The 23,835-nt window shown below is 40.8% G+C and overlaps 2 protein-coding genes across 2 annotated transcripts in view; one reads left to right on the top strand and one right to left on the bottom strand.

The window, feature by feature from the left end:
- prelid3a (PRELI domain containing 3A) overlaps positions 1–16,727 on the bottom strand; it is a 65,052-nt gene extending 48,325 nt beyond the window's left edge. Inside the window, exons 1-2 of the mRNA XM_047036431.1 lie at positions 16,370–16,727; positions 15,742–15,910 (exon numbers count right to left, since the gene is read on the bottom strand). Of these exons, the coding sequence (XP_046892387.1) occupies positions 15,742–15,910; positions 16,370–16,401 (201 nt within the window). The 5' untranslated portion in view covers positions 16,402–16,727. The remainder of the gene's footprint in view (positions 1–15,741; positions 15,911–16,369) is intronic.
- A 106-nt stretch (positions 16,728–16,833) lies between these two features.
- On the top strand, positions 16,834–21,874 carry LOC124477698 (elongation of very long chain fatty acids protein 4-like). The gene is made up of 7 exons (XM_047035668.1): positions 16,834–17,020; positions 17,987–18,069; positions 18,216–18,403; positions 18,587–18,667; positions 19,355–19,526; positions 19,790–19,917; positions 20,198–21,874. The coding sequence occupies exons 2-7, from the start codon at positions 18,003–18,005 to the stop codon at positions 20,516–20,518; spliced, it is 957 nt and encodes a 318-aa protein (XP_046891624.1). The 5' UTR covers positions 16,834–17,020; positions 17,987–18,002; the 3' UTR covers positions 20,519–21,874.
- Positions 21,875–23,835: the final 1,961 nt, after the last annotated feature.

Raw genomic sequence — 23,835 nt, 5'->3', positions numbered from 1 at the left:
CTGTAGTATCCCAACAACAACTGTCTGTGGTATTTAGTGATGTGTCGTTCGTGAACGATTTGTTCATTTTGAACGAATCCTTATAAGGACTCGGGAGTAACGAGTCCTCTCAACGAGTGTTTCGTTCATTTCCCGACTCGGTCTTTCTACGAGTCTTTGGATCATTTTTCACGTGACCTGCATAGGCTCTGTAGCTAGAGGAAACGAACGATTCGTTCCTTTCCCGACTCGGTCTTTCTACGAGTCTTTGGATCTTTTTTTCACGTGACCCGCATTGTATTTTTTAGTAGAGGAAACAGTTTCCTTATTCCCTTTCGCGTGGCCGCTGTTTTAGTAAGACGTGAATGAATGATATTCGCTCAAGTCATCATACTGACTGTATGCCCCCCCCCCCCCCCCCCTGAAATGAACAAATGACTCGAAAAAAGATTCGTTCATTTTACTGAACGAGATTCAAAGAACCGAATCAATAAAAATAACCGAACTTCCCATCACTAATGGTATTCCAACAACTGGATGGGAACAATCGTGTGTGGGTGGGCGGGAATCTTTGAAAACAATATTACCCAGAAATCCTTGCTATTTTTCGAGGGCAATATTACTTAATAAAAACGAGATTTGTTTCATTCAGCAAAAGGCAAATGAGGAAAAATGAATTATTTGCTGTTGTTAACACTGACTGTTTTTAAAATGTTTATTGGGCAGGTGATAGCTCATAATTCTGAATAACTGACACCATAATTGAGAAATGTTTGCGAATTGATCGGACTGGATCATATGTTAACTACAACTTGTGGATTTACAGCGGTGCAAGGGGCCCGGTCAGATTGCCTTAAGGGGCCCGGTCAGGTTGTCTCACTTTAAAGGTGAGATCGAGGACGGCCCCCTTTCGCCATGGGCCCTAGTGCAGCTGCACTCCTTGCACTCCCTATAGTTACGCCACTGGTACCATTTCAACATAGGCCTGTCTTCGTTTTTGTAGCGCGTTCCATTCCGGGGTGCAGGAGAGTGCAACACGCATATCAGGCGCAGCATTCAGTCTGTTTTTGTGCATTGTCTTAATTTTTGGGAGCACAGAAAAGCCTAATTCGCACATGTACGTGGTAGTGAAAGGAATAGGCATAGAAATACTGGCCCTACTGAGGACAGGATATTCTGACGAAATGCTCATCCAGAATGACGATAAGGTCACAGATCCAAAGGGTCAGTGCGATCGCAGCTGAGCTGCAACAACTCGGTTTCTTCTGCAGGACTAGGCGTCAACTCAAGCAAAGTAGGCCTATCAGGACTCTCAAATTCGAAGGGATTTTGCATCCTACTTTCATCATACAGAATGGCATACCTCTCTGTTGGAAAATAGCGAAAGTTCTCAATACGCGCAACGACATGAGTTTGAATAAGCGCAGACGGCTGCTGGTCTTGCAAATTGGGGAAGCTCATTTTCGGCCTAAATCAAATATATTTTACATTAATTTTCCAGTTCACTGGCTAGTTCACCCCTACGACACTAGCCTAGCCTACTGTATATTTAGCCTACATGTATTCATTTAGCAGACGCTTTTATCCAAAGCGACTTAAAAGAGAGAGCTTTACAAAGTGCATAATTAAGCAATAAGCCCCAAGAGGCCGTGGTTTACGCTGATTTTAGAACAGGTAAGGGGAGTTGTTAGGCACGACGCGAAACCACGGACTCGCGGGGCTTATTGCTTTTCTAAAACTGTTACTACAAATATTTGAAATGGTTTCATCAATAAAAACAATTATAAACTAAATAGTTTAATAATAAACCCTCATTCTTCCGCTACTACAAAGTATAGTTCCTACATTAATCGTTGCCACGCAACAGCCAGATGGACATTTTTGCCGTCTTTTCAATTTGAAATATTCGATGCGCAGTAATAGCTATGCTATAGCTATGCTATAGGAATGTTAAAGAATGTTATGAGGACAACCTGTGAGGTTATGCTGGATTTAACAACGGCATGGAATGCAATATAGCCAATCACAATCAAGGATGGGAACAACCAGTTTTAGAATACTGATAATAACGAGATAGCCCCAAAACATTGCGGGTAGCCAAGACATGAAGCACACATTGTGTAGGCCTACAACCGAAATGTGTGCCAAAGGGAAGAACCATAAGAGCATGTAGTTAAACAAGTTACAATTAAACAACATGAATCGCTATAAATGAAGGAAGGAACGATCAACGAAACAAGATTAAACTCGAAGAAAATGTGGGAATTAGGTTAGGTTAAACTGAAACAAGGCATGTGGTGTGGCTATAACTGTATGAAACGTATGATGAAAATTTGCTAGCAACTTCGCCAAGCAAATACCAAGAAATAGGTTGCCGCAGTTTGTCTTTTGACTACACTTACAGAATCCGCAATGGGACTGAACTTGAATAGCTTCGGTGACTTTTTATAGTACAAAATTACTGTCAATCAAAAGGAGATGCAGTCTTTCGACAGACCCTCCAATAATCACGCGGAAGCCCAGCGTCCAGGCCAGCCCACTCCTCCATTCACCCCCAGAGACGCTGAGCGTCCATGGGCGGGATATAATCACAGTTTCGAAGCACTGAAAACAACTGTTCAAAACTGCCCCATTGAAGTCCATGGAAGCTGAGCTTCAACATGGAAATCGACTGTGGCGCTACGGGAATGAATGAGAAGGAAATCAGTCAGTCGACCTTTTAATATATGTAGCTGATTCTGAATGAACTCGTCTTCGATATGAACGTGTTCTAACGCATTTAAAATGTTAACAAAATAGTAATTATTTGACCATTAATTTGTTTAAGAAATTGCCACTGGCAGAGATGCAGATCGTGACAAGGCGACCCCCAAAAAATCTCTTGCGACCCACCTGAGGGTGGTGACCATAGAGTTAATATATCTAGAGTAAGCTACTTTTGTCTTCCAAGATGGCGTCCCCATTCATTTCTATGAAAAGTGCTCAGTGGCGCAGTGAGGCAAGCGAGAGCGCGAGACCGGGCGCGGCCATATTTCCACTTCCGTGTCTTCCGGTCTATCTTTAAACAGTGGCTCTTTTTTTAGGTGCGTTCGACATGGACTGCGGCTGCAGGAGACGACCGGCGAGAGTAGCCGCTTGCAGTCGGGGAGGAGTTGAAAACGGCTCTGTGAAGTCGGACATTCCAGCTTCTCAAGGTTTGCTGCGTTGATGTCAGTCATGGCCAATCAAGCGCTGTTTGCTTACTTTACTTTATTTATAATTTAACTTAGTCTTTCCGTTAGTGAAGAGGCTGACTAAAACCCTTTCTTCAACACATTTTTTATTCAATTAAACTCTTTCAGCGTTGGCGAAACTGAAGGTGTACGAATATTCCAAAACACGCGTCAAAGTTGTCGTGTGTGAGTCTGGCCAATCATGAAATTGCTGTGTCGTCACTTGAACCCGTGCAGTTGCTCTTGAGAAAATGCGCTCGGCTACACAGCCGGCAGTTCTCAAATCGATCTCACGGTACTTTGATGGCGACGTCACAGTGACGTGTCCTCGGCGCCGTCTCAAGTCGGACAAAAAGTCTAACCAGAATGCACTTTTTCAAGTCAGCCGCCTGCAGCCGGCTGCGGCGCCGCATGAAGTCAGGTCATGTCGAACGCACCTTTTTTTTCCCTAGCTCCGAGACCTTGTGCACGCTTGCAACTAGGTGTACACGTCATACTTTGCGACAACCAGTTGCGAGCATAGATTTATATGATTACGAGCGTGTGAGCTAAGGCAGAATCTATGGGCAGAAAGTCCGATAAGAATCAGAGACATGATGCAAACTTAATGGAAATGTATTCTGTCACTGTATAGTATTCCTTCTAGCCTACTTGTTTTTTAGAAATAGGCTATAGGGCTAAATATTGGGCTATTCTAGATGGAACTCATCACATATGTTGCTTTTTTTCTTCGTGATTTCCAACGCATTTTATCGGATGAAATAAACTGTTAACATGAACAGCTCCGTCGTTGTTCTCGCCAGGCAAAGAAAGCTTAGTTATTTTGATAACCGAAATCTTCCATAATGCAGACTTATCAAAGCTTACTGTCAACTTTATATTCAAACGAAATGCCACGAAATTCACACTGCCTTCAATTTCACATCAGTGTCGAAATGCGACCTGTGTTTTATATGTTCAACCTAGAAAACCAAACGTCTATTAATGGATATAACGTGATCTAACAAGACGTGTTAATAATGTAATAAATAAAAGCTCGAGAAGTGTGTCTAAAATATACTTGTTTGAACATTTGCCTTTGAAAGGGACATATTTATAGAACCATATATGCTACAAGACGTTACCATCAGATGTGGCTTAAGTGGGGGTGTAACATAGTCACTGAGGACCTTCATTGTCCCACAAAAGCAGTCTGGCACGATCAAAAAAAGAATAATGGGTGTGTTTAAGCCTCTGAAGGCAAGACTAATATTATTTAAATATATATAATTTCCTATTGTGATTAACAGTTAAAGTATTAATCTTCGTCTTTGCTCCAGATAGACATGTCAACAATCTATGCTCGCGCTTAACATAATATATTTGCCATCATGTCATGAACGTTTTTACGAAAAATCTAATCCGTTTTAAAATAACGGGAATAAACTATATCAACAACATTTCATGTATGTGTGACAACGATTTGTTAAACTTGCTACAACAAGGCAGGCAACTCAAGCCATTTCTCCCTGTGCTCATTCAATATAAGTCTATGGCTCATTCAGCTCCATGTAAATCGGTTTTGGCCAATGTGAACTTTTGTGCTCGTGCCCTGTTAGTATCCGCCAGCACATTTGCAGGCAACTTTTATTGACGTAAGCAAATAAATGGGGTGCTAGTTTACCCATTTCGGATTGGTCTCAAACTTAGCAAAAATCGGGAGAAATTATTCTATGAAAAAGCTAGTAGTATGAGCCAGGTTCGAGAATCCAACAAAAATTATTGGGGGAGATAGTTTTGTAAATGTTGACTGGAGTTAATAGAATAAAAACGACCGGAAGAGTCGGAAACCTAACCGTAATGCAATACTACCTACATCCACCGGGGCCGTTGCTTCAAGCCAAGGGGCGAGGCTCTATCCTCTCGACTACACACCAACTGTTGACAATGTATGAGTAGAAAGGGCACAGTTTTAGCTTTGGTCAGCTTTGGGACAAAGGTTAATAAGCGGTTGACATATCAAAGTGAAATTGCATGACATTGCACATGGTATTTCATAATGATGTCATCCTGTTTAACTAAACAGATATTCAAATTTACGACAGGCCAAAAGGCTGCTGCTGGATTCAAACCTACAACCTTTTACTTTGCCGGTCACTGTCCCAGTCCACTGAGCTATTCTCAGTGTTGTATGTTGTCATATTCAGTTACTGTATAAAAAAAGTAAGCTGTTTCTTCTGTAGTAAGAGATGTTAGATTCAGCCAAAGTTTAAACTACTCAAATTCAATCATATTTTTAATTGTTGATGGTACTTCAGAGTGATGTCATCTTGAAAACAATAAGGTTTGAAAACCATCAATCAAAATGGTATTTGATTTATTGACACAAAGATATTGAGGCAATGTGGACATTTACATAAATACTCCCCTTTCAGACATTTTGTATTACATTTCACATTCCATTTCGCCCTATATAAAAACACACCTGCCCGCATCCATGCCGTTTACCTCCCTCCCAGTACAAGTCACGCCAAAGCAGAAATGCTGTAGCGGCCGCATGAATTTAGACGTCGACCAGAAATTGGGCCCCCCAGTCAAAACACATTGCTCGCAATACTGTTCCCAGAATTTCTCTAAGATGGCTTGGACCTCTTTCCAGAACCATAGTTATCTTACAATAAAGATTAGCCTCGTTGGCAAAAGGCCTATGGCACAGCCCACGTTGGTCTATTTACCCATTAATCTTAAATGAAGTCCGACTCTCACTTCCGTTTAAACCACACAACTTGCACTCTCAGGGTGACCAACAAGATTATTTTAACTAACAAACAACATTACAAACATCTAACTGAACGAACGCAACAAATGAAATCCCTTGCATAGCTGTTGTAACCAAACCATTTTCCACAAGTCTTGGCGTTTTTTGACATGCCGCACTGCATGCTGGGTACCCAAGAGCGCTGACGCTATGATCTAGCTGTGCTCCGACTATGTGATATGACGAGATGCTACTGACGCGCTAAGGTCCCGGCGTCTCCTGAAATGGAACGCGTCTTTCTGCTTTGAAGCTGCGTGCGCATCATCATCAAGACCCCATGTATATGTCAAGATAACATCCAAGCTAACAATTTCGCCAAATCTGACTGCAGCTTTGTATACCATATGTAGCCTACTGTGTTATGGTTGTTTGAGTTTAACAACTTGCTTAATGAATTTAATGGCTGTTAAATGTCAAATCCAACTATACATTTATAAAAGAGAGAGATCCAATCAAATCTGAATTATTTTAAACCTAGAGGTTTAAAAGACAACCTTTGCCTAAACTGACATGCACCAACTCAGAGAATTGAGTTTCAACATCCATTAACACATTTAGTCTCTATTTTTTACTCTACTCTTATGGCATAACTATGTTTAACTTAATGTCTGCACCTCTATGTAACCAACTGTCTCTGGAGTGGGGGGAGGGGGGCTTCACAGGGTGTCTACAGGTGTAAACAAGTTCAATTTAAGACCTTTTAATACCCCTTCCAATTGAAATTAAAGACCAAATTTACGATGGAAATACAGATCAAAAGTGGAAATATACAGTAATCTTCCCAAACACTGATGTCTGTTCAATACGAACAGTATGGTAAAATGACAATCGGTTGAGTTCAAGTACATTGACTAAAAGTGTGTAATGCGAAAGGATAACACAAAAATGGAATTGCTGTCCTAAATTATATTTTTTATTACACAATGGTGGAGCAGAAACTAGCAATTCCATGAATCCCATGGAAACAAAGCCAAATGTGTGAGTTGTACTGATGTGGAACACAAATCATCCAACTCTTGAGTGGTTTTTATTCAGATGAGTAATCATTGGTGTAGCTCCCTCCAGTTAACAGACACGGACTCAAGGCGTTCTTGTCTACGGGCATTTATTACTCCAATCATGTCATCCTCGATGTCATCAAACATGCCATGAGAACTAAATAAAACATAAAATGATCACATAAGTCACAGAAATAAGAATATTCTCACAGAGAATAGCACATTAATAATTAAGAAACACGTTAGATTGACTGTTTATAAACCGTCACACAGTTATGCTTTACATTGATAATTACACATTGAAAAACTATGCATACCTCATTGGCCGCGTTAACTCCAGGGGAGTAAAAACAAACAGGTAACAAAGGCAACTTCTCTTCCGTGTGCCTTTCGGTGAACTTACAAATGTAATGATATTACCAAAAACTTCACAAGCCGAAGTTAGCTCGACATGCGCTACATGACATTCTCTGATGCTACGATACTGATGTAACATCAGTAAACGTCTGAACCAACCGAACCTCAGAACAATAGTTATGTTATACAAGCCTACATAAAACAAGTCCGCTTGTAAATATATTTCAAAGTAAAAGAAATGCATATAAATATATGATGATATATTTAAACGTGGTTACTTTAAACTATTCTTTTATGGAACTTAAATTATGCAACTGTCTCTGCTGGCAACTACAATTGGATTCAGGTCAAAAGTCTATAACTTGAACTGGTTTCATTACTTGAGACACAAAGTCAGCAGCTTGGCATGCTGGGACATGGAAAGGATTAAACATTTAGACTTTCATCAAAGTAAAAAATGCTGGTTTGTCCTTCATCAATATCCTCAAAAAAGCAGTCTGCAGAGCTACTGTGTCTGTGGGGTGACTGTCTGTCTCTGGAGGGGCAAGCAGGGCCTGCAGGCAGGGGCAAGCAGGGCCTGCAGGCAGGGGCAAGCAGGGCCTGCAGGCAGGGGCAAGCAGGGCCTGCAGGCAGGGGCAAGCAGGGCCTGCAGGCAGGGGCAAGCAGGGCCTGCAGGCAGGGGCAAGCAGGGCCTGCAGGCAGGGGCAAGCAGGGCCTGCAGGCAGGGGCAAGCAGGACCTGCAGGCAGGGGCAAGCAGTCAGGGCAGGCCAGTTGGATTAAGCTGTCCTGGGGTCAGGGCTGAAGAGAAGCTGTCCTGATTCAGTCCAGCTAGAAGGGGGGTAGTCCAGCAAGGGATCAGTGTTTCTCTCAGCATCCTCTGTTGAACTCTGTTGAGCAGGCCTCTGCATGACCCTCCAGACCTGTAAAAGTGAAGAAAGGATCCATGTCAGTTGTGAAACATGAAGCTTTTTACATCTACACTTGACATAAACTACAGTTTTGAGTGTAAAATGCAGTGGCATTACTTGAACTTGAATCCAAATGTGTTGAACTGATGGAGACCCGGCCATGCAGTCATTCCAAACATTTGGCTCGATTCCAGGCTCTGGCAAGAGTATTTAGCTTTAAACTGGTCATTATACACATCTGACCAATGTGAATTACGATATCGTTTACACAGCCAGTGAGTGAGTGAGCCGAGTCTGTCATTGTGGCTAAGTCAAAACTATGTACCCTCGGGACGCAGTCTCACTCCACTTGCAAGTTGTCCACAAATCACAAAAATAATCAGAACATCTGGCTACAAGCACAATTCCTATATCTCCTAATGGCTTCCCTCCTCGAGGTTTGGTAACAAACACATTTTTGGTGTCGACCGAACGGTAAAATGGTGAACTTATCATAAGTCTTATGAACATGACGCGACCAAAACATGGCTGCCGCCTAAGCCTATGCGGTCTCCCTGGCACATAGGCTTATTACAAAGACTTTCTCGACCCAAATCAAAATTCTGAGCCGACAGGTCTGTGGGGAATTGCTTGTTCTCCTACAAGCTGCCCTCCTCTACCTGCTACATGATTCAGTAATTACACATAGGGAAAAAGCTAGCTACTTTTCGAGTTCGGTTTTCCGTCACTTCAAACTCACAATCTAAAGGTCTCAAAGTGCTCAAACCTTCACCATAATTCAAGAGTAGTGTACTTTCACGAACCCAATCATTGATTCTAGCTTAAAATGTGCAAAAATAGGACTTACCGAACGTGGCTGCCTCCAACATCCTCTGGTGATTCCAGTTGAAAACAACAATGGCCGCCAAAAAATAATTTATATTCGTAACAGCGAGCTGCGATTGGAAGCGAAATGAGGGTGAGGGTGGGGCTTGGTCAGCACATCATTTCCAGAAAGGATGTCCGTGCGTCTCGCCAAGCTCGCGCTGTGTCAGTAGGTTGACCACCTGTTCCTCTTGGCGCTGTATAGCACAGCATTTTCAATATGCGACTTGCGGAACAAGGGGTGAAAATGCTGTACGACACAACGCAAAGCGGGACAGGTGGTCACCTTAGTGTCAAGGGGCAGGATGAGTCTGTGAGAATTTGGAGCGTGCGCGCACTGTGGAGCAATTCAATTGAATTCAATCATATATTGACATACCAAGGTGAAATTGTTTATGGTACTAGAGATTGGTGTCGTCTTGACCCCTATTAGGTTTGAAAAACAATCAGTCAAAATTATATTTGATTTATTAGCAAAAAAAGTATTGAGGTAATTTGGACATTTACATAAATACACTTCTTTCAGCCATTTTGTATTGCATTTCTTATTCCATGTCACCCTATGTAAAGACATGTATTCTACACATCTGTAACTCATTTCAAGTCGATTGGGTCTATAGTTTGTGAGTAGACGGGTTTTAAAGGTTGTACCAAATTTGGAGAGTATAAGAAAATTCATAAGTCTGACAATATGGGTCCTTGAGGCTTTTTTGTTCCCCATGAGAAATAAGGCATGTATACCAATTTTCAGGCATTTTGGAGTAATGGGCCGCTGGGGAAATCACGTAGACTTTGGACATGTTTTATAGCGCCACCTATGGGCGCATATGGGCCACTAGCCGTCTGGGAGTAATGAATGACCTGTTGTATCATTGGGCCAAATTGGAAAAAATCGTGTCCAGGACTTTTTGAGCTATTGGGCCATTTAGCGGAGGAATATAATAATAAGAATAAGAATACTAACAAAAACAATAGGTTTCCTCCTACCGGAGGAACCCTAATAATAAGAATACTAACAAAAACAATAGGTTTCCTCCTACCCGAGGAACCCTAATAAGAAGAATACTAACATAAAGAATAGGTTTCCTCCTACCGGAGGAACCCTAATCAGAATACTAACAAAAACAATAGGTTTCCTCCTACCGGAGGAATCCTAAATATGAGTGTACTGACTGTACTTTGGGATGTGCTACTGTGCCCATATGTAGGTTTGGATTGTTTGAAGGGAAGATGTTAGGCCTCTTGTCCATCCTGTTCAGTGATTCCAGATCCACTTGGCTTGTCATTGGTCGGCAGTAAGTGATTTGTATGCTTCCTCTGAAAAAAAAGCAAAACCAAAAACGTTGATCAAACATCAAGCAACGTTCCATCATCACATATATATATTTTTTGGTTGTATAGCCTTTTTCACTCTGGCAGGGAGACTGCCAATGGAAACTAGTCTTTTGGCTATAATTGGGTGCATTTACATTTTAATGTTCATGAATGTACACTGTCCTTCTTGATTAAATAAACAAATTGATTGATTGATAGCCGATAGCGTTGTTCTATTCACCAAACCATATTTGTCGTTTCCTTTTGTAAGCTGGAAACTCCAAGTTAAATATGTTCCTCCTTAATATACAGGGCCGGTCCTTCCTACAGGCAACATAGGGGGTGGCAAATACCGGCCCAGCAAAAAAGAATAGTTAGGCTATAATTGCCATAGACATATACATATCAGAAATGGCCAACAGAAAAGCTAATTATTCTGAGACGGCTCCTGTAATTGTTGGAAACAATAAAATAGCTATCTTATGTAGCTGCTGCATATCAGTAGCTAATGGCTAATAGAAACGCTTTGTGAAATTACTGTTTTTTGAAATTACTGTTTTTTGAAAAAGAAGTGCAGTACTTTGCTGTAGAACTGTTATGAAGTTGTACAGTCCGGCGGTCATTATCTTAAAATAAATACCCACGGGACAAACGGTACAGGTTAGCAAAATAATTTTTTACTTAGCTAACTGACGTTAGTTCTGGTATTTATCTCCAAATACAAGTTAGTTAAGAAAAGTGAACTGTTGTTTATGATCATCTAGAAAATGTACATTGTAACTGTACACAAAATGTACTGTAAACATAATCTGCTATTTAAAAAGATCAAGGCTAATGTTCGACATCCTACTGTCATAACTACAGTATCAGCTAACTGTCAGTTATCGTGTAGAAATTAGTTTAGAAATGTTGGTCTTACCTGTAAATGCTTCTTTAATTGGACGTGGATTCCTTGGATAAGGACAGCATGTTCACTGCGGGAAGGCATAAACTGCATTGTCCTATAATATTATTTTTTTCCAAAAAAGAGGCAATATTTCCAGCCATTTAACGCATTTTTTGTAAAGCTGCTCATCATATTGACTTCACTGCTGTCTTCTGGGTTGTCTTCTCGTGGAATTTTGTGAAGTGCGCGTGTCTATGATAATGTTTTTAATTTTTAAATCTAAAATGTGTATTTTATATGTGTAGCCCTGTTTGTAATCCCAATTTTTCCTAAAAGGTATCTGTAATCTGATAACGTCTATTTTATTTTTAACTGTACCGGAATACATTTACCTTTTTTTTGTATCCCAATTACGTACCGCCATTACATGTATTCCGTTACTCCCCAAGCCTGGGTATACGTTAAGATTGAGTAAATAATAAATGATAAAATCGAATTATATTACACTTGTTAAGTATAGTTTTGGTATAGTTTGGTAAAACTGTGTCCCACCAATGGTTGCATTGCTGTATCGTTGCACGGTCTAGGACAGTGTTTCTCAAACCTTTTCAGAGCAAGGACCACTTGGCCAAAAAATTAAAACTTGCGGACCATCTAACTAAATAGTATGCTATATCCCCGGAACAACAGGCCTCCAGACCTGGCACCATACAATTGTTAGCGGCACATGATTTTTCAACGGATAATGTATGCTATTCCGCTAATTATAATTTCCGCTAAGAAAAAAACTAAACAAGTTTTGAGACTGCTTAATGATCCGAGTGTAAATCAAGCACGGAGCCAGACGCTGTAAATATTCTAGCCCAAACCTAGGACATATGGGTTTGATGTGATGCAGATAGGGATTTCCACACAAACTGTTTGGCCATTATTTGAGCGCAAAATAGTTTTGGGAGATTTATGTAAAATAAACAGCCGTTTTTCAATTCGTAAAACCTTATCTAGTGATGCCATCACTCCGGCCCTGCTCCCATCCATCCTCCCTGACGCGTATTGTTACGGTTGGGCCACCTGGCCCAGCAATCGGTAGCCTATCTGAGAAAACCTTTTAGAAAAGACGGCTATGGACCCAACCAACTCTATTTGGGAGGGGAGAACTCCCTCACATGGTATAATCAGAGAGGCTCTGGTACAACCCATGCAGAGGCTGCAATGTCAGGATGCGAAACGTGTGTAGCCCATTTTAACAGGCTACTTCTGACTGTGTTTTATTCGTTCTGAGATGTATGTTAGAAATGTATCAATAATTTACTTGTGGCCGTCACGGACCACTACGGGGGCAGTGGCGGGTCCGCGGACCACACTTTGAGAACGACTGGTCTAGGATTATATTACTAGTATATATAATATAATACTATTATATTACTAGGTTCACTAGATAAGTGAGGTGAACACCATTTTGCTACCTGGGAGTCAGATGGCTGAGCGGTGAGGGAGTTGGACTAGTAATCAGAAGGTTGCTGGATTGATTCCCCGCCCCGCCAAAATGACGTTGTGTCCTTGGGCAAGGCACTTTACCCTACTTGCCTTGGGGGTAATGTCCCTGTACTTACTGTAAGTCGCTCTGGACAAATGCGTCTGCTAAATGACTAAATGTAAATGTAATATACCTACAGCTGGCAGCTGTGCTCTGTATTGCTCCTATATTCAGACCTAACCCCGGTAAATTGTAGAGCTAGGTAACTACTAAACTTCTGCTGTGTGGGAATCGCAGTAGAAAACCAGTTGAAGGGCGTACAAAAATACAGGGTGTTCATATTCACAGCTTGGAAACATACCCATCTGCAACCAACGCAATCACACCCCACAATTTCCCCAGAAATTGTACCCAGTCTAGTTATTATTTATTTTCCCACTCCTGAGGATCCCTCAATATTTGGACTACATAGACAACGTCGGTGTCAAAATGTTCGTCTTGGTCACGATTGCGTTGCTTGTATTGGAATATACGTTCCGTTGCACCCTTTAGTAGAATACAAGGTTTTTGTGGCAAAAAGTGCCTTGAATGGTAGCTAGTTTGCTAGCCACTTCAGTCACAACGTCACCAAACGTTAGCAATGACGCATATATACAACGTGCTAGTAAGACAGACAGCTATATCAGCAAGTCCTCAGGATTAGTACCGTAGCTAAAAGTCTAGGAAAGTTGAGGCTACTTTTCGGCAGGTACATAGAAACCTAGGAAACTTGGTTAAAATGCGATGAAAACAACGTTTGCTTTCACAAATGATGAATAACAACCAAGTAACGCCAGGGTAACGACTGACTAACAATAGCCAAACATGTGCAACATTACTCAAACGTTCCACAAACGTTCTTTAGCGTTATCCAGCGTTTAAAATAAAATGTTGAAGAACGCTGGTCTCCATGAGAACTTTTGTGCATGTTAAAAACTTTATGGGGGGGATCAGCGTTCTCCGACGATTACCAGCGTCACCAGCGTCCACACAACGCTCTTCTGGCGCTCTACCAGCGCTATACCAGCGACCATGGACGATTACCAACGTTTCCTCTAACGTCATAGAACGTTAACCAGAACATTATGGTGTGACGGGGCCTTTAGCTCCTGTGATTCCCACACAGCAGTAGTCTAGTAGTTGGCTAGTGTGAAGGAAAATTCTAGCGGCAATTTGTTTCAATACAATTTATTTAGTTTGTACAAACTTAACAGAGTGCTCTGGACCCGTCATAGCAAAGGACATGCAAGCTGTAAACTACAGATCGTTCGAAAGAGAGGTGAAGAACCATCACACATGCACTGCCTTATATGAGGGAGTCAGATGGCTGAGCGGTGAGGGAGTTGGGCTGGTAATCAGAAGGTTACCGGATCGATTCCCCCCATGCCAAATGACGTTGTGTCCTTGGGCAAGGCACTTCACCCTACCTGCCTCGGGGGGAATGTCCCTTACAGTACTTACTGTAAGTCACTCTGGATAAGAGCGTCTGCTAAATGACTAAATATAAATATGAACTTGGAACAAAGGATCTACTAGATGTGTGATTGGCCAACTCTACTCACTGACAATTTAGGATAAACTCAAGCCAGTGTCCCACAGTCCTTTGATGTAGCAGCTCTCTCTCTAAAAGAAGGAGATGGTTAATGATACACAAACAGGATGTCTGACCTGGCCATCTCCTTGGCCAAAAGGTTAGAGCAGCTGGGTCAACTACATAATCCCTAGGTCACGAAAACCCAAGCTGACGTCCTCTTTCTCCATGCCCCTGGCTCTTAGTTAGGTATCATAAATACCTTAAGACCATCTGACTTCCCTGACTTTCCCTACAAGCAAAGCATCCAACAGAGCTTCAGCCTCTTACACTTCACTGTCTATAACAAAGGAACTTATAGATCACTGCTTATTAAACACATACATACATTGTAACTATGTCCTAAAATTCCATTACACTAGCTTGCTCATCGTACAATTTACCAGGGTCATCTTTATCCACACAGGGCTCTAGACTGCGACCAAATGGTTGCATTTTTCATTTGTTACGCTTCCAGTAAATGTCTTTTGAATTACCCATTTTCCCCAAAATAAATGTCAAGCTTATTTATGTTTTTGGGGGCATATTTTCAGTCAGCAGATGGTACTGCTTAAATCGCAATTCCATCTGAGATAACAGTGACGTTGTTAGATAAGCTTGTTTCAACAGGGGTTCTTTAATAATTAATTAATGCAATATGAGTAGGTTAAATGCTCGGAAATATCACTAGAAGGGAAAAACTTAAGGGACGTATAAGTCATAGAAGTTAGGACCATTTTGTTTTACAACAGATTGCCCAATTTCTTCATTTTGATGCAACTTTTCAACTGAGGCTGTTATCCTATATCACAATTCCCTCTCGCATGAAATGACATGAATTTATGCAATCTTCATAAATAATAAGTACCCATTTTTATATAAAATATACAGAAATATTAGTTGTAAAAATGTCAGTAAAAAAACGGGCCCTCCTGCAACCGACGCAATCACACCCCACAATTTCCCCAGAAATTGTACCATCACTAGTTTAACTTTGTAATGCGTGTGTTGCAGTTCAGAGTGTAAAACAGTCAGAGACCAAGGTCTGTTCCGTAGGTCAGAGTGTAGAACAGTACTGTGGGCCAGGGAAAATCTAAGTGGTGATTCCTGTTCCGTGTAGTTCATAGGTGTGGGTTTAGGGGCGGACAAAATTAACATGTCTCTACCAATATCATGCACAAGATGCGCAAAGCCTCACACAGAACAGAACTATGCCCAGAGCAGGCCAGATTGTATACAGGACTGGAGGTTGGACTGATCTGTCGGTACATCTAAACTGTATAGCCCACAGGGACACATCTCAAACAGAACAGGTCTGCCTATAGAATAAGGTTCTAACCGTTCTCACAATCCCTGGGATGCCCCACTCGGTGCTGAGTAGCCTGTGGCTATGCAGGCGTCCCTCCTGATCCAGTTTCCTGTCCAGTACGTCAACGCCCACCACACTGGGGTTCATGGGATTGGGGTACTTCCTCATCGCCGCCTTGATCACTGTCTCCCATGGATAGCTGATAGTGGACAAATCATGCAAAAGAATGAGCAATTGTCGTATCTGGACATGATTAGGGTGCAATTAACTAATAGACAATGGCTATTTGGCTAGCCTCTCTGACAGCCTAGAGGGAAATGCAACATTGTACCATTCCTCTCTCGCTCTCCTCTCAGACTCAGTGACAGTTGTTATCATACAATGCAGCATCACCAAAAAAGAAGACGAGTCTTCTATGACATTCAGTAAATTAAAATAAAGTAAAATCACGTTTTACTATCGATCTATAAAAGAGACAGTAGTGCAGGTCAAGCATCCCTGCTAAAATGAAAAGTGGCCTTCAGCTAAATGACAATATTATAATTATTATTTAAAACAACTTTACAAGAAACCGTTCTGATAACATTCATGAGGCAATTTTGAATACTTTACACTGTAAAAACGATGCTGATCTAACTAAGTGCCCATGGCAGCTAACCTGAAAACATGTTCCGTGCTCCAGATCTTCATCTTGAATATACAGTAGGCATATACTGTTGATCCTTCAATAATGTAGCATCCAAAAGATCTTTCACTTTAACATCCAGTTTACTGACAGAAAGGGTTAGGGACTTATTTTACACAGCCTATTGCGCGACGGAGTAAATCAATGGAATTATATCAATCGATCATCCGAGGGATTACGGCCTTGTATCCAAATGTGTTCCCGCATAGCAATTCTACGTAAGACTGCGCAAAATAATACAGCCCAAAGGGCCATGTAGATAGAGAGTATAAGCCATCGGCAGGGTGCAATGTATGGAACACTAAAATTTCTAGTACAAATGCCGGTAACAGCGTAGTAACCTTGCTGCATCTGTCGACTTCAGTGCGCATGCGTACACTCACCACATATCCAGGCATCCATCAAGTGTCTCAAGCACCATAGGACGCAGTGAAGAGGGTTGCACGGTCCCTCTGTAAGGGATTTATGAAATCGTGGGATATAAAATTGATAATCTGTTTGAGTCCATAAAGTTGCGTAATAAAGCAGTTCTATATACTTCACTATACTCAACACTAAGGAATATTTTATCCGCATGACCTTGCACTGAATGTCATTATAGAAGGATTGTTATCTGTGGACACGGTAAGATGAACCGCATCTTCATTCAATGAATGTAGGTTAAGCTATTAGTACGCAAAAGTCTTTCCAGTCTTTTATTTCTCTTGTGTGAATTTGCTTGATTGTTTCATTTCGAAGCCTTAATTTCAAGTATATTCTCCATTCTAATAGGATCGAATGATTTATCATCGAGGCATACGGGCCATATGAGCAATGCTATGTTGCGAAATGTAAATCAGTCACCATCAGAGTATATGAAATAAATTTGACAAAAATAATAAAGGAAATTATGATTTTTATTTGTTATGCATCCTCTTTATCATAATTACGTGGAAGGCTTTATTCATCGAATATTATCCAGCGCTTGCTATGGCAGATGCTGGTGCATCGCTTATCATGGGCAAAAAGAGGAGGCGTCATTTTTTAGGATGATTAAATCACGTTGTATTATCTCGGCCTATATGCGTTGGAGGGTTTATGCATCTGTCTGGCACCTAATATACAAGGACCTGTTATGATGTGAAGTTGAAAAAGCCCTGTACCTCTGAATGACGGTTACTGTTTCGTCAGCTTTGGCCAAAAACCTGCTGACACATGCTCCTTCTCTTCATGTGTAGCGTACAAGGACCTTTCCTCGGGGCTCCTCGGAATCTTTCCTTGTCTGTTGGCCTAAATTTAAAAGCTATTGTCCTGCACTGGCCTAATACAAAATGCTCAATACATTTTATCCAATATTTTCCATATCCCAGTAATGCCATTAATTGGTAAATTAGTTAATTACATAATATAGGCCTAACAGTTGATTTAAGGGTTAGGCAGACATTATTCACACAATACACAACCCTACCCCTCATCTAAACGTTATTCCAATTAAAACATTTAAAATGTACCTCAGCAATGGAGAAAAACTGTCACAGAGAAAAGAAGACAGATAATCTACTCGGCTGTCATCTGCATTTGATTGACTTCCCTTATAATATCTATCTGTAGGATACTGGCCACAAACATGGAGATTGTCACACATCTCATAAATGACACCATTGAATTCTACAAATGGGGCCTAACCATAGCAGGTGAGATTTGTCAGAAGGATGTGTCTGTGTGTGTGTGTGTTTTTGCATGCTTGTATACATGCATGAACTTGAATGAGAAAGAATGAGAATGAGAAATAGAAGTGTAAAACAGAGTTCCTAATGTGGACATGTTCTATGTTCAACAGACAAGCGGGTAGAAAAATGGCCGCTTATGGACTCTCCTCTGCCCACGCTGGCAATCAGTTCATCCTATCTGCTCTTCCTGTGGTTGGGGCCCAAATACATGAGGAACCGCGAGCCTTTGCAGCTCAAGAAGACCCTCATTGCCTACAACTTCAGCATGGTCTTCTTTAACTTCTTCATCTGTAAAGAGGTAGGCTTATCATTGTCCTCAAGGCCAGAATTCACAAAATAAGCATCTCAATAAGCGTCCACCTCTTGTCCATGTATCTTTTTCAAAAGGTTTAATCAAGGTAAATTAGTTCAATACATTTGTTATTCACACAAACTCTCTTTTTTGCAGTTTATATCAGTTGTTATTGTGTTCTATTTGCAGCTCTTCATGGCAGCACGGGCAGCCAGCTACAGTTACATCTGTCAGCCAGTAAACTATTCAGACGACCCCAACGAAGTCAGGGTGAGTATTTGTAAAAGAGGTTGTTTGGTGACTATGTCTGTTTCACTGAAATAAATACAGATGATGTATCTCTTACACTTCATAAATGGTAGTTTAAGAACTGAGTGAGATAGTGTTGCCAGTGCCCAGTGCCTTTAACTGTAATTGGATGCAGGGTGACCAAAATGTTGACCTGGATTGGATAATAACTGGGTCATGCAAGCCAGCTGGTCAAATCAGAGGCTGCGAGGATGTAATTAGAAACAAGTTAGTTTGGAAAAGACATGGAGAAACATGATCAGACGCTATTTGTCTAAACCAACCCTGCTATGAGATCCAGGTGGGGTGGGGTGTGGGTCGGTCATTTTATCTTCACTTCATGACGTTAACCCCCGACACATCGTCTGTTTTGAATGAAGGCTAAGAGGTGAGAGATACTAATAATTGAGTCTACAGACAGTTAAGATGTACTGTAATCCCAAATCAACAGCTCTCAAGTAGCAGATTTAGATTTTCTTTTTTTTGTTGGTACAAGTCACTGAACAGGTTCTCAAATACTGCAAAGTACCAACATATTTCTTTACGGTTCAGTTTTGGTATCAAATCACTGATTTTCATCAATATGGACCAACATAGAGGCCAGAATCTTGAAGGGTTTGTCAACTTTTCCCATACCTTTTAACTTTTGCTCTTTCTTTCTTGAAACAGATAGCAGCGGCGCTGTGGTGGTACTTTGTGTCTAAGGGGGTGGAGTACCTGGACACAGTGTTCTTCATCCTCAGAAAGAAGTTCAACCAGGTCAGCTTCCTACATGTTTACCATCACTGCACCATGTTTACCCTCTGGTGGATTGGTATCAAGTGGGTTGCAGGAGGGCAGTGTGAGTACATCACTTTTTAATCTTTTCCTGTGAGGGTTTACTGTACCGTTGATGGTATGACACCTAATAAACACTGGAATTCAAAATAAAACATATTAAAAAAACGTTTTTAAATTTTATGGGATTGGATATAAAAAATAACACTAAAATGTGTCCCTACTGTACATGTTTATAAAGCATAATTTAACAATAATTTAATTTCATTAAATGTCGTTTTTACTCCATCTTCTTTGCTTATATTATTGTCTTTGTTGCTCCGATAGCATTCTTTGGGGCACACATGAATGCCGCCATCCACGTGCTGATGTACCTGTATTACGGTCTTGCCTCGTGTGGGCCGAAGATCCAGAAGTTTCTGTGGTGGAAGAAGTACCTCACCATTATCCAGATGGTATGAGATCTGTAGTTTGCAGAATCTTACTGAGTCTGATACGTTCACAAACCTCCAACCTGCTATAAATGCTTCGTTGTTTTTTTTAGCAACACAATGACGCCTGTAATGTTTACACAAACCCTGCTGAAGTTCATCATTCATGAGTCATGCAGAATAACTGCTGGTAATTACAGCATTACTGTAAAATAGCCTATGTTTCTGATACTGGGTTCCAATTATTGACTGCAATTTTCACTGTATTATTTTCTGCCGAGTAATGCGTGTATGTGTGCTTCAGATCCAATTCCACGTAACTATTGGACACACGGCCCTGTCTCTCTACATGGACTGTGACTTCCCCCACTGGATGCATTACGCCCTCATCTGCTATGCCGTCACCTTTATTGTCCTCTTTGGAAACTTTTACTACCAGACCTACCGCCGGCTGCCTCGTCGCGACCGTGACAGCTCCAAGGCTGCCAAGGCCCTTGCTAATGGGGCTATTAACGGGCTGAGCAAGGTGGCCAATGTAGCGCAGATGGCAGGCAAGGTGGATGAGAAGCTGGAGAAACAAGAGAACGGGAGGAGGAAGAGGAAAGGGAGGGCCAAGCGTGACTAGAGAGATGAGAGAGGTAGAGAGAAAGGGAGAGACAGAGAGAGAAAGACAGAGGAGAGAGAGAGAAAAAGATTGTGGTTAATGCAGGCTGGCTCTGACTGGTCTGGCTGTTAAGAGAGCTGGGGAGTATGGGACCCTGTAATGTGTTGGGAATTGAAGACACATGGTTGTTGCTGTGTGTGAGAGAGATGTCTGTGTCAGTTATCTGTTTCAAAATTATCATAACATAGTGTACAGCTATTACAGTTACTCTCTGGTATGGGAAACATGGTTCCTGTCTGTGCAGTGGTACTTGGTGGTGGTACTGCAGACCGGAATGTTTATTTTATTTTATGTCTAATACACTTTGGGTGTGTTTATTGAGATTGTTCAATGTGCAAGACATCAAACTGAATAAACTCTACAATGGAAAACCATGTCAGATAAACTAAATTAAAGACACCGAATATTGCTGAAAGGAAACTTAATTTGAACTTCAGATGAGAACTGCTGTGGAGAAAGGAACACCACAGACACACATACAGTTATGACAGTTTGTCTTTGGGCTTTATGTGACGTGTCAGTGTCATATGTCTTTTTTTACAGAAAATGTCTTACAATAATGTGGATAATTTTTTGTCCTTGATCAGGTTTTTGTCCATGTTACATTTTGCCTATTCTATGCGATGCCATGAACTGAGAAACAGAGAGAGAGAGAGAGAGCGAGAGAGTGAGAGAGAAAGAGACAGACAGAGTGGACAGATAAGAGAGAAGGAGCAGAAACATGCCCGTCAGTTACCTTGTGAAAATACTGGAAAAATAATACAGTTTTATTAGAAAATGTCTGTGACCAGTTATTTTCTAATTACTCAGTAATTAAGTCAATCACGCTGAAGATTTAACCTCTTTTTATTAAAACAAAACAATTACTTCTTAAACAAACTTCTCAAACTCTTCTAAAATTAATCTGTGAAAGATTAGATTGGAATAGAAAATCATAGAATATGATCTCTTTTCGGAGTTAAATATTTTTACATAGTTTCTTCCTTGAGACGTGTCCCTGTCACTGATGAGCAGTGACAATCAGTGATGTTAAGGCTTTGTTTCTGGAAGTTTCAACAAATTTAAGTTATCTAACAAACAGTGTTATCCAACAAATATATATAGAGGTTTCTTCCATGTACTTTAATTTGGGGACATGAAGGTACAATTGCAAATGAAAGCTTTCGTGGAATAGCAATGTATCCATAGCTACAACAGAGAATGGTTATGCTCAACCCATAAATAGTACAGAACAGCTGAACAGTCCTTTGCTCAGTCTGCTGCATATCACTCAATTATCTATCAGACAACGTCATGGAATGTTATTAGATTTATTTTGTATTTTGGTTGTTTAACTTTAAATAAATACTATAAGTGTTAGTTATGTGTGATGTCCTTCAACATTCTTAGTTTTTATTTGATTTGAGAATTGTACATACAGGATAACAAATGCTGTGAATATGCTATGACATTTTGTACATTGGGCTTTTGGGGAAGCATACTTGTCTTAGGGAGACAGCGCATTTCTCTGTAAAACGTATTTTTTAGATGATCATAACTTCTTCAGACTCCAATAACAAATTAAATCCAATGCCTGTCCTTTTGTCATTGTGTTGACTCTGTTTTACACACATGATGTGATTGTAACTAAGACAGTTTAATGTAATGTGTATCATTGTATTTGTTGGAGTTAGAGAGGAGCACAGCTCCTCCCAATCTTCCAATCCCAGTTGCATCACACATCCAGATCCCCATCCATAGATGACCATATGAATCTCCTGCTTCTCTATGATACTTGTTTGTTTCAGCTCTTGCATCTCATCCTCTATCCTCCTCCCTCCCCCATCTCCTGCTCTCCTTTCAGCTATCCAGGAAGCTCTCTGGTTTTGTTTTGGATGATTGATAAAAGGGTCCAGAGGCTAAATGTAAAGACAAAAAACACATAAACCATCTAAACTATTTTGCAGCTGGTCATTGCTATACTTCTAGTGAACACTTGATGGCATGATGGTCACGCGTTATTCTCTATTCCAAATACATGTAGATCTTTGAAAACCTTTATTTTATTTTAAAATACCTGATACTTGCAGTAAATTGTAATTTTTTCACATTGTATAACCCCAGTCAATCAGACTAACTCTTATAATAATAAGTTTATTACATGATAAAATTGATAATCAGCATAACAAATCTATAATTTAGGCCTACAAAATGTTTTCTGTGGTCTAGAGAGGGAATCACTCTCTCTCCACCCACTCTTTCATTTCTCTGGCCAGCTTTCAGCAATCAGGAGCCTTCTTCTTATCCCTCTCTCCATCCATCCGATTAGCGCAGACAAAGGTTTCCATGGTAACTGTACACAGCTGCTGTGAGTCTAATGAGGCTAGGCGCCTCCCTGCACCAGGATCAGCTGGCCTCCACGGGGCAAGAGAAAGAGTGTGTGTGTGTTTGTACACTTGTGTATGAGGATCTGTGTATGTGTGCTTTTGTGTGGTCACACAGAACAGTTAATGAGTGGGTGTATTCTTTAATGTTTTTATCCAAAGCAACACATTCCTAATCCAAAACAAAATAGCAGAAATAACATGCACCCATTGTTTATTTACACATGTTTGATACTGTAATTTTCAAGACACAAATTGGTATCTGGACAGATTTCTTTGCTCTTTTAATCGCAATTAATCATATGAAATAATGTGATTAATCGCGACTAAATATTTTAATCGTATGACAGCCCTACAAAAAGTCAATTTCATTTAATGTGTTTAGAGGGTGTCTGTTTTTTCAATCAATGAAGTAAAGGTCTATAAAAAAAGGACCTCGACCTACGTAGCCTGTCCTTTACTTCAATCATGGCGTGTCATTTTATTTTGATGAAGTGGTGGATGAGGGAGCTGCTTACAGTTTTTCTCAGTTGTTAACACGCAAACAGCCCAAATTCGGCACAATTTGCAAAACCTTCACTTCATGTATAATTGTTCAACCCAATTTGGCATTACTTCACACTCTTATCTCCATTAGACTCTGACTTTCCTTCTTTACACTCTGATGTCAATTACACATCACCTTGTTGTCAAAACACCACACACAATGTTCAGTTGCAGGGTTTTTCCTGCATAGAGAACATGTTGGCGCGCACCAAAGCCGTTTTCCCGAGCGCCAATGACAAAGCCCGAGTGCCAAAGGCCAAAAAAAAGTCTGCATGAAAAAAATTAAGGTGTGGTCATCACGTGTGCAATGCATGTCAGCGAATATGTTCTCTATAGTATGTTTCAAGTAGGCTACAGCCAAACCATCAT

The sequence above is a fragment of the Hypomesus transpacificus genome, chromosome 2 (genome assembly GCF_021917145.1).
Source record: "Hypomesus transpacificus isolate Combined female chromosome 2, fHypTra1, whole genome shotgun sequence".
Lineage (NCBI taxonomy): Eukaryota > Metazoa > Chordata > Actinopteri > Osmeriformes > Osmeridae > Hypomesus > Hypomesus transpacificus.
The sequence above is the reverse complement of the archived record's forward strand: the minus strand, read 5'-3'. Positions and strand labels throughout refer to the sequence as shown.

What these genes read in the sequence shown, in the direction of transcription:
- LOC124477698 (XM_047035668.1), top strand. Translation starts at nt 18,003, where the DNA reads ATGGAGATTGTCACACATCTCATAAATGACACCATTGAATTCTACAAA. An exon ending in ATGGGGCCTAACCATAGCAG is followed by an intron (nt 18,070 to 18,215) that starts GTGAGATTTGTC and finishes TATGTTCAACAG; the next exon opens with ACAAGCGGGTAGAAAAATGG. An exon ending in GTGGGTTGCAGGAGGGCAGT is followed by an intron (nt 19,527 to 19,789) that starts GTGAGTACATCA and finishes TTGCTCCGATAG; the next exon opens with CATTCTTTGGGGCACACATG.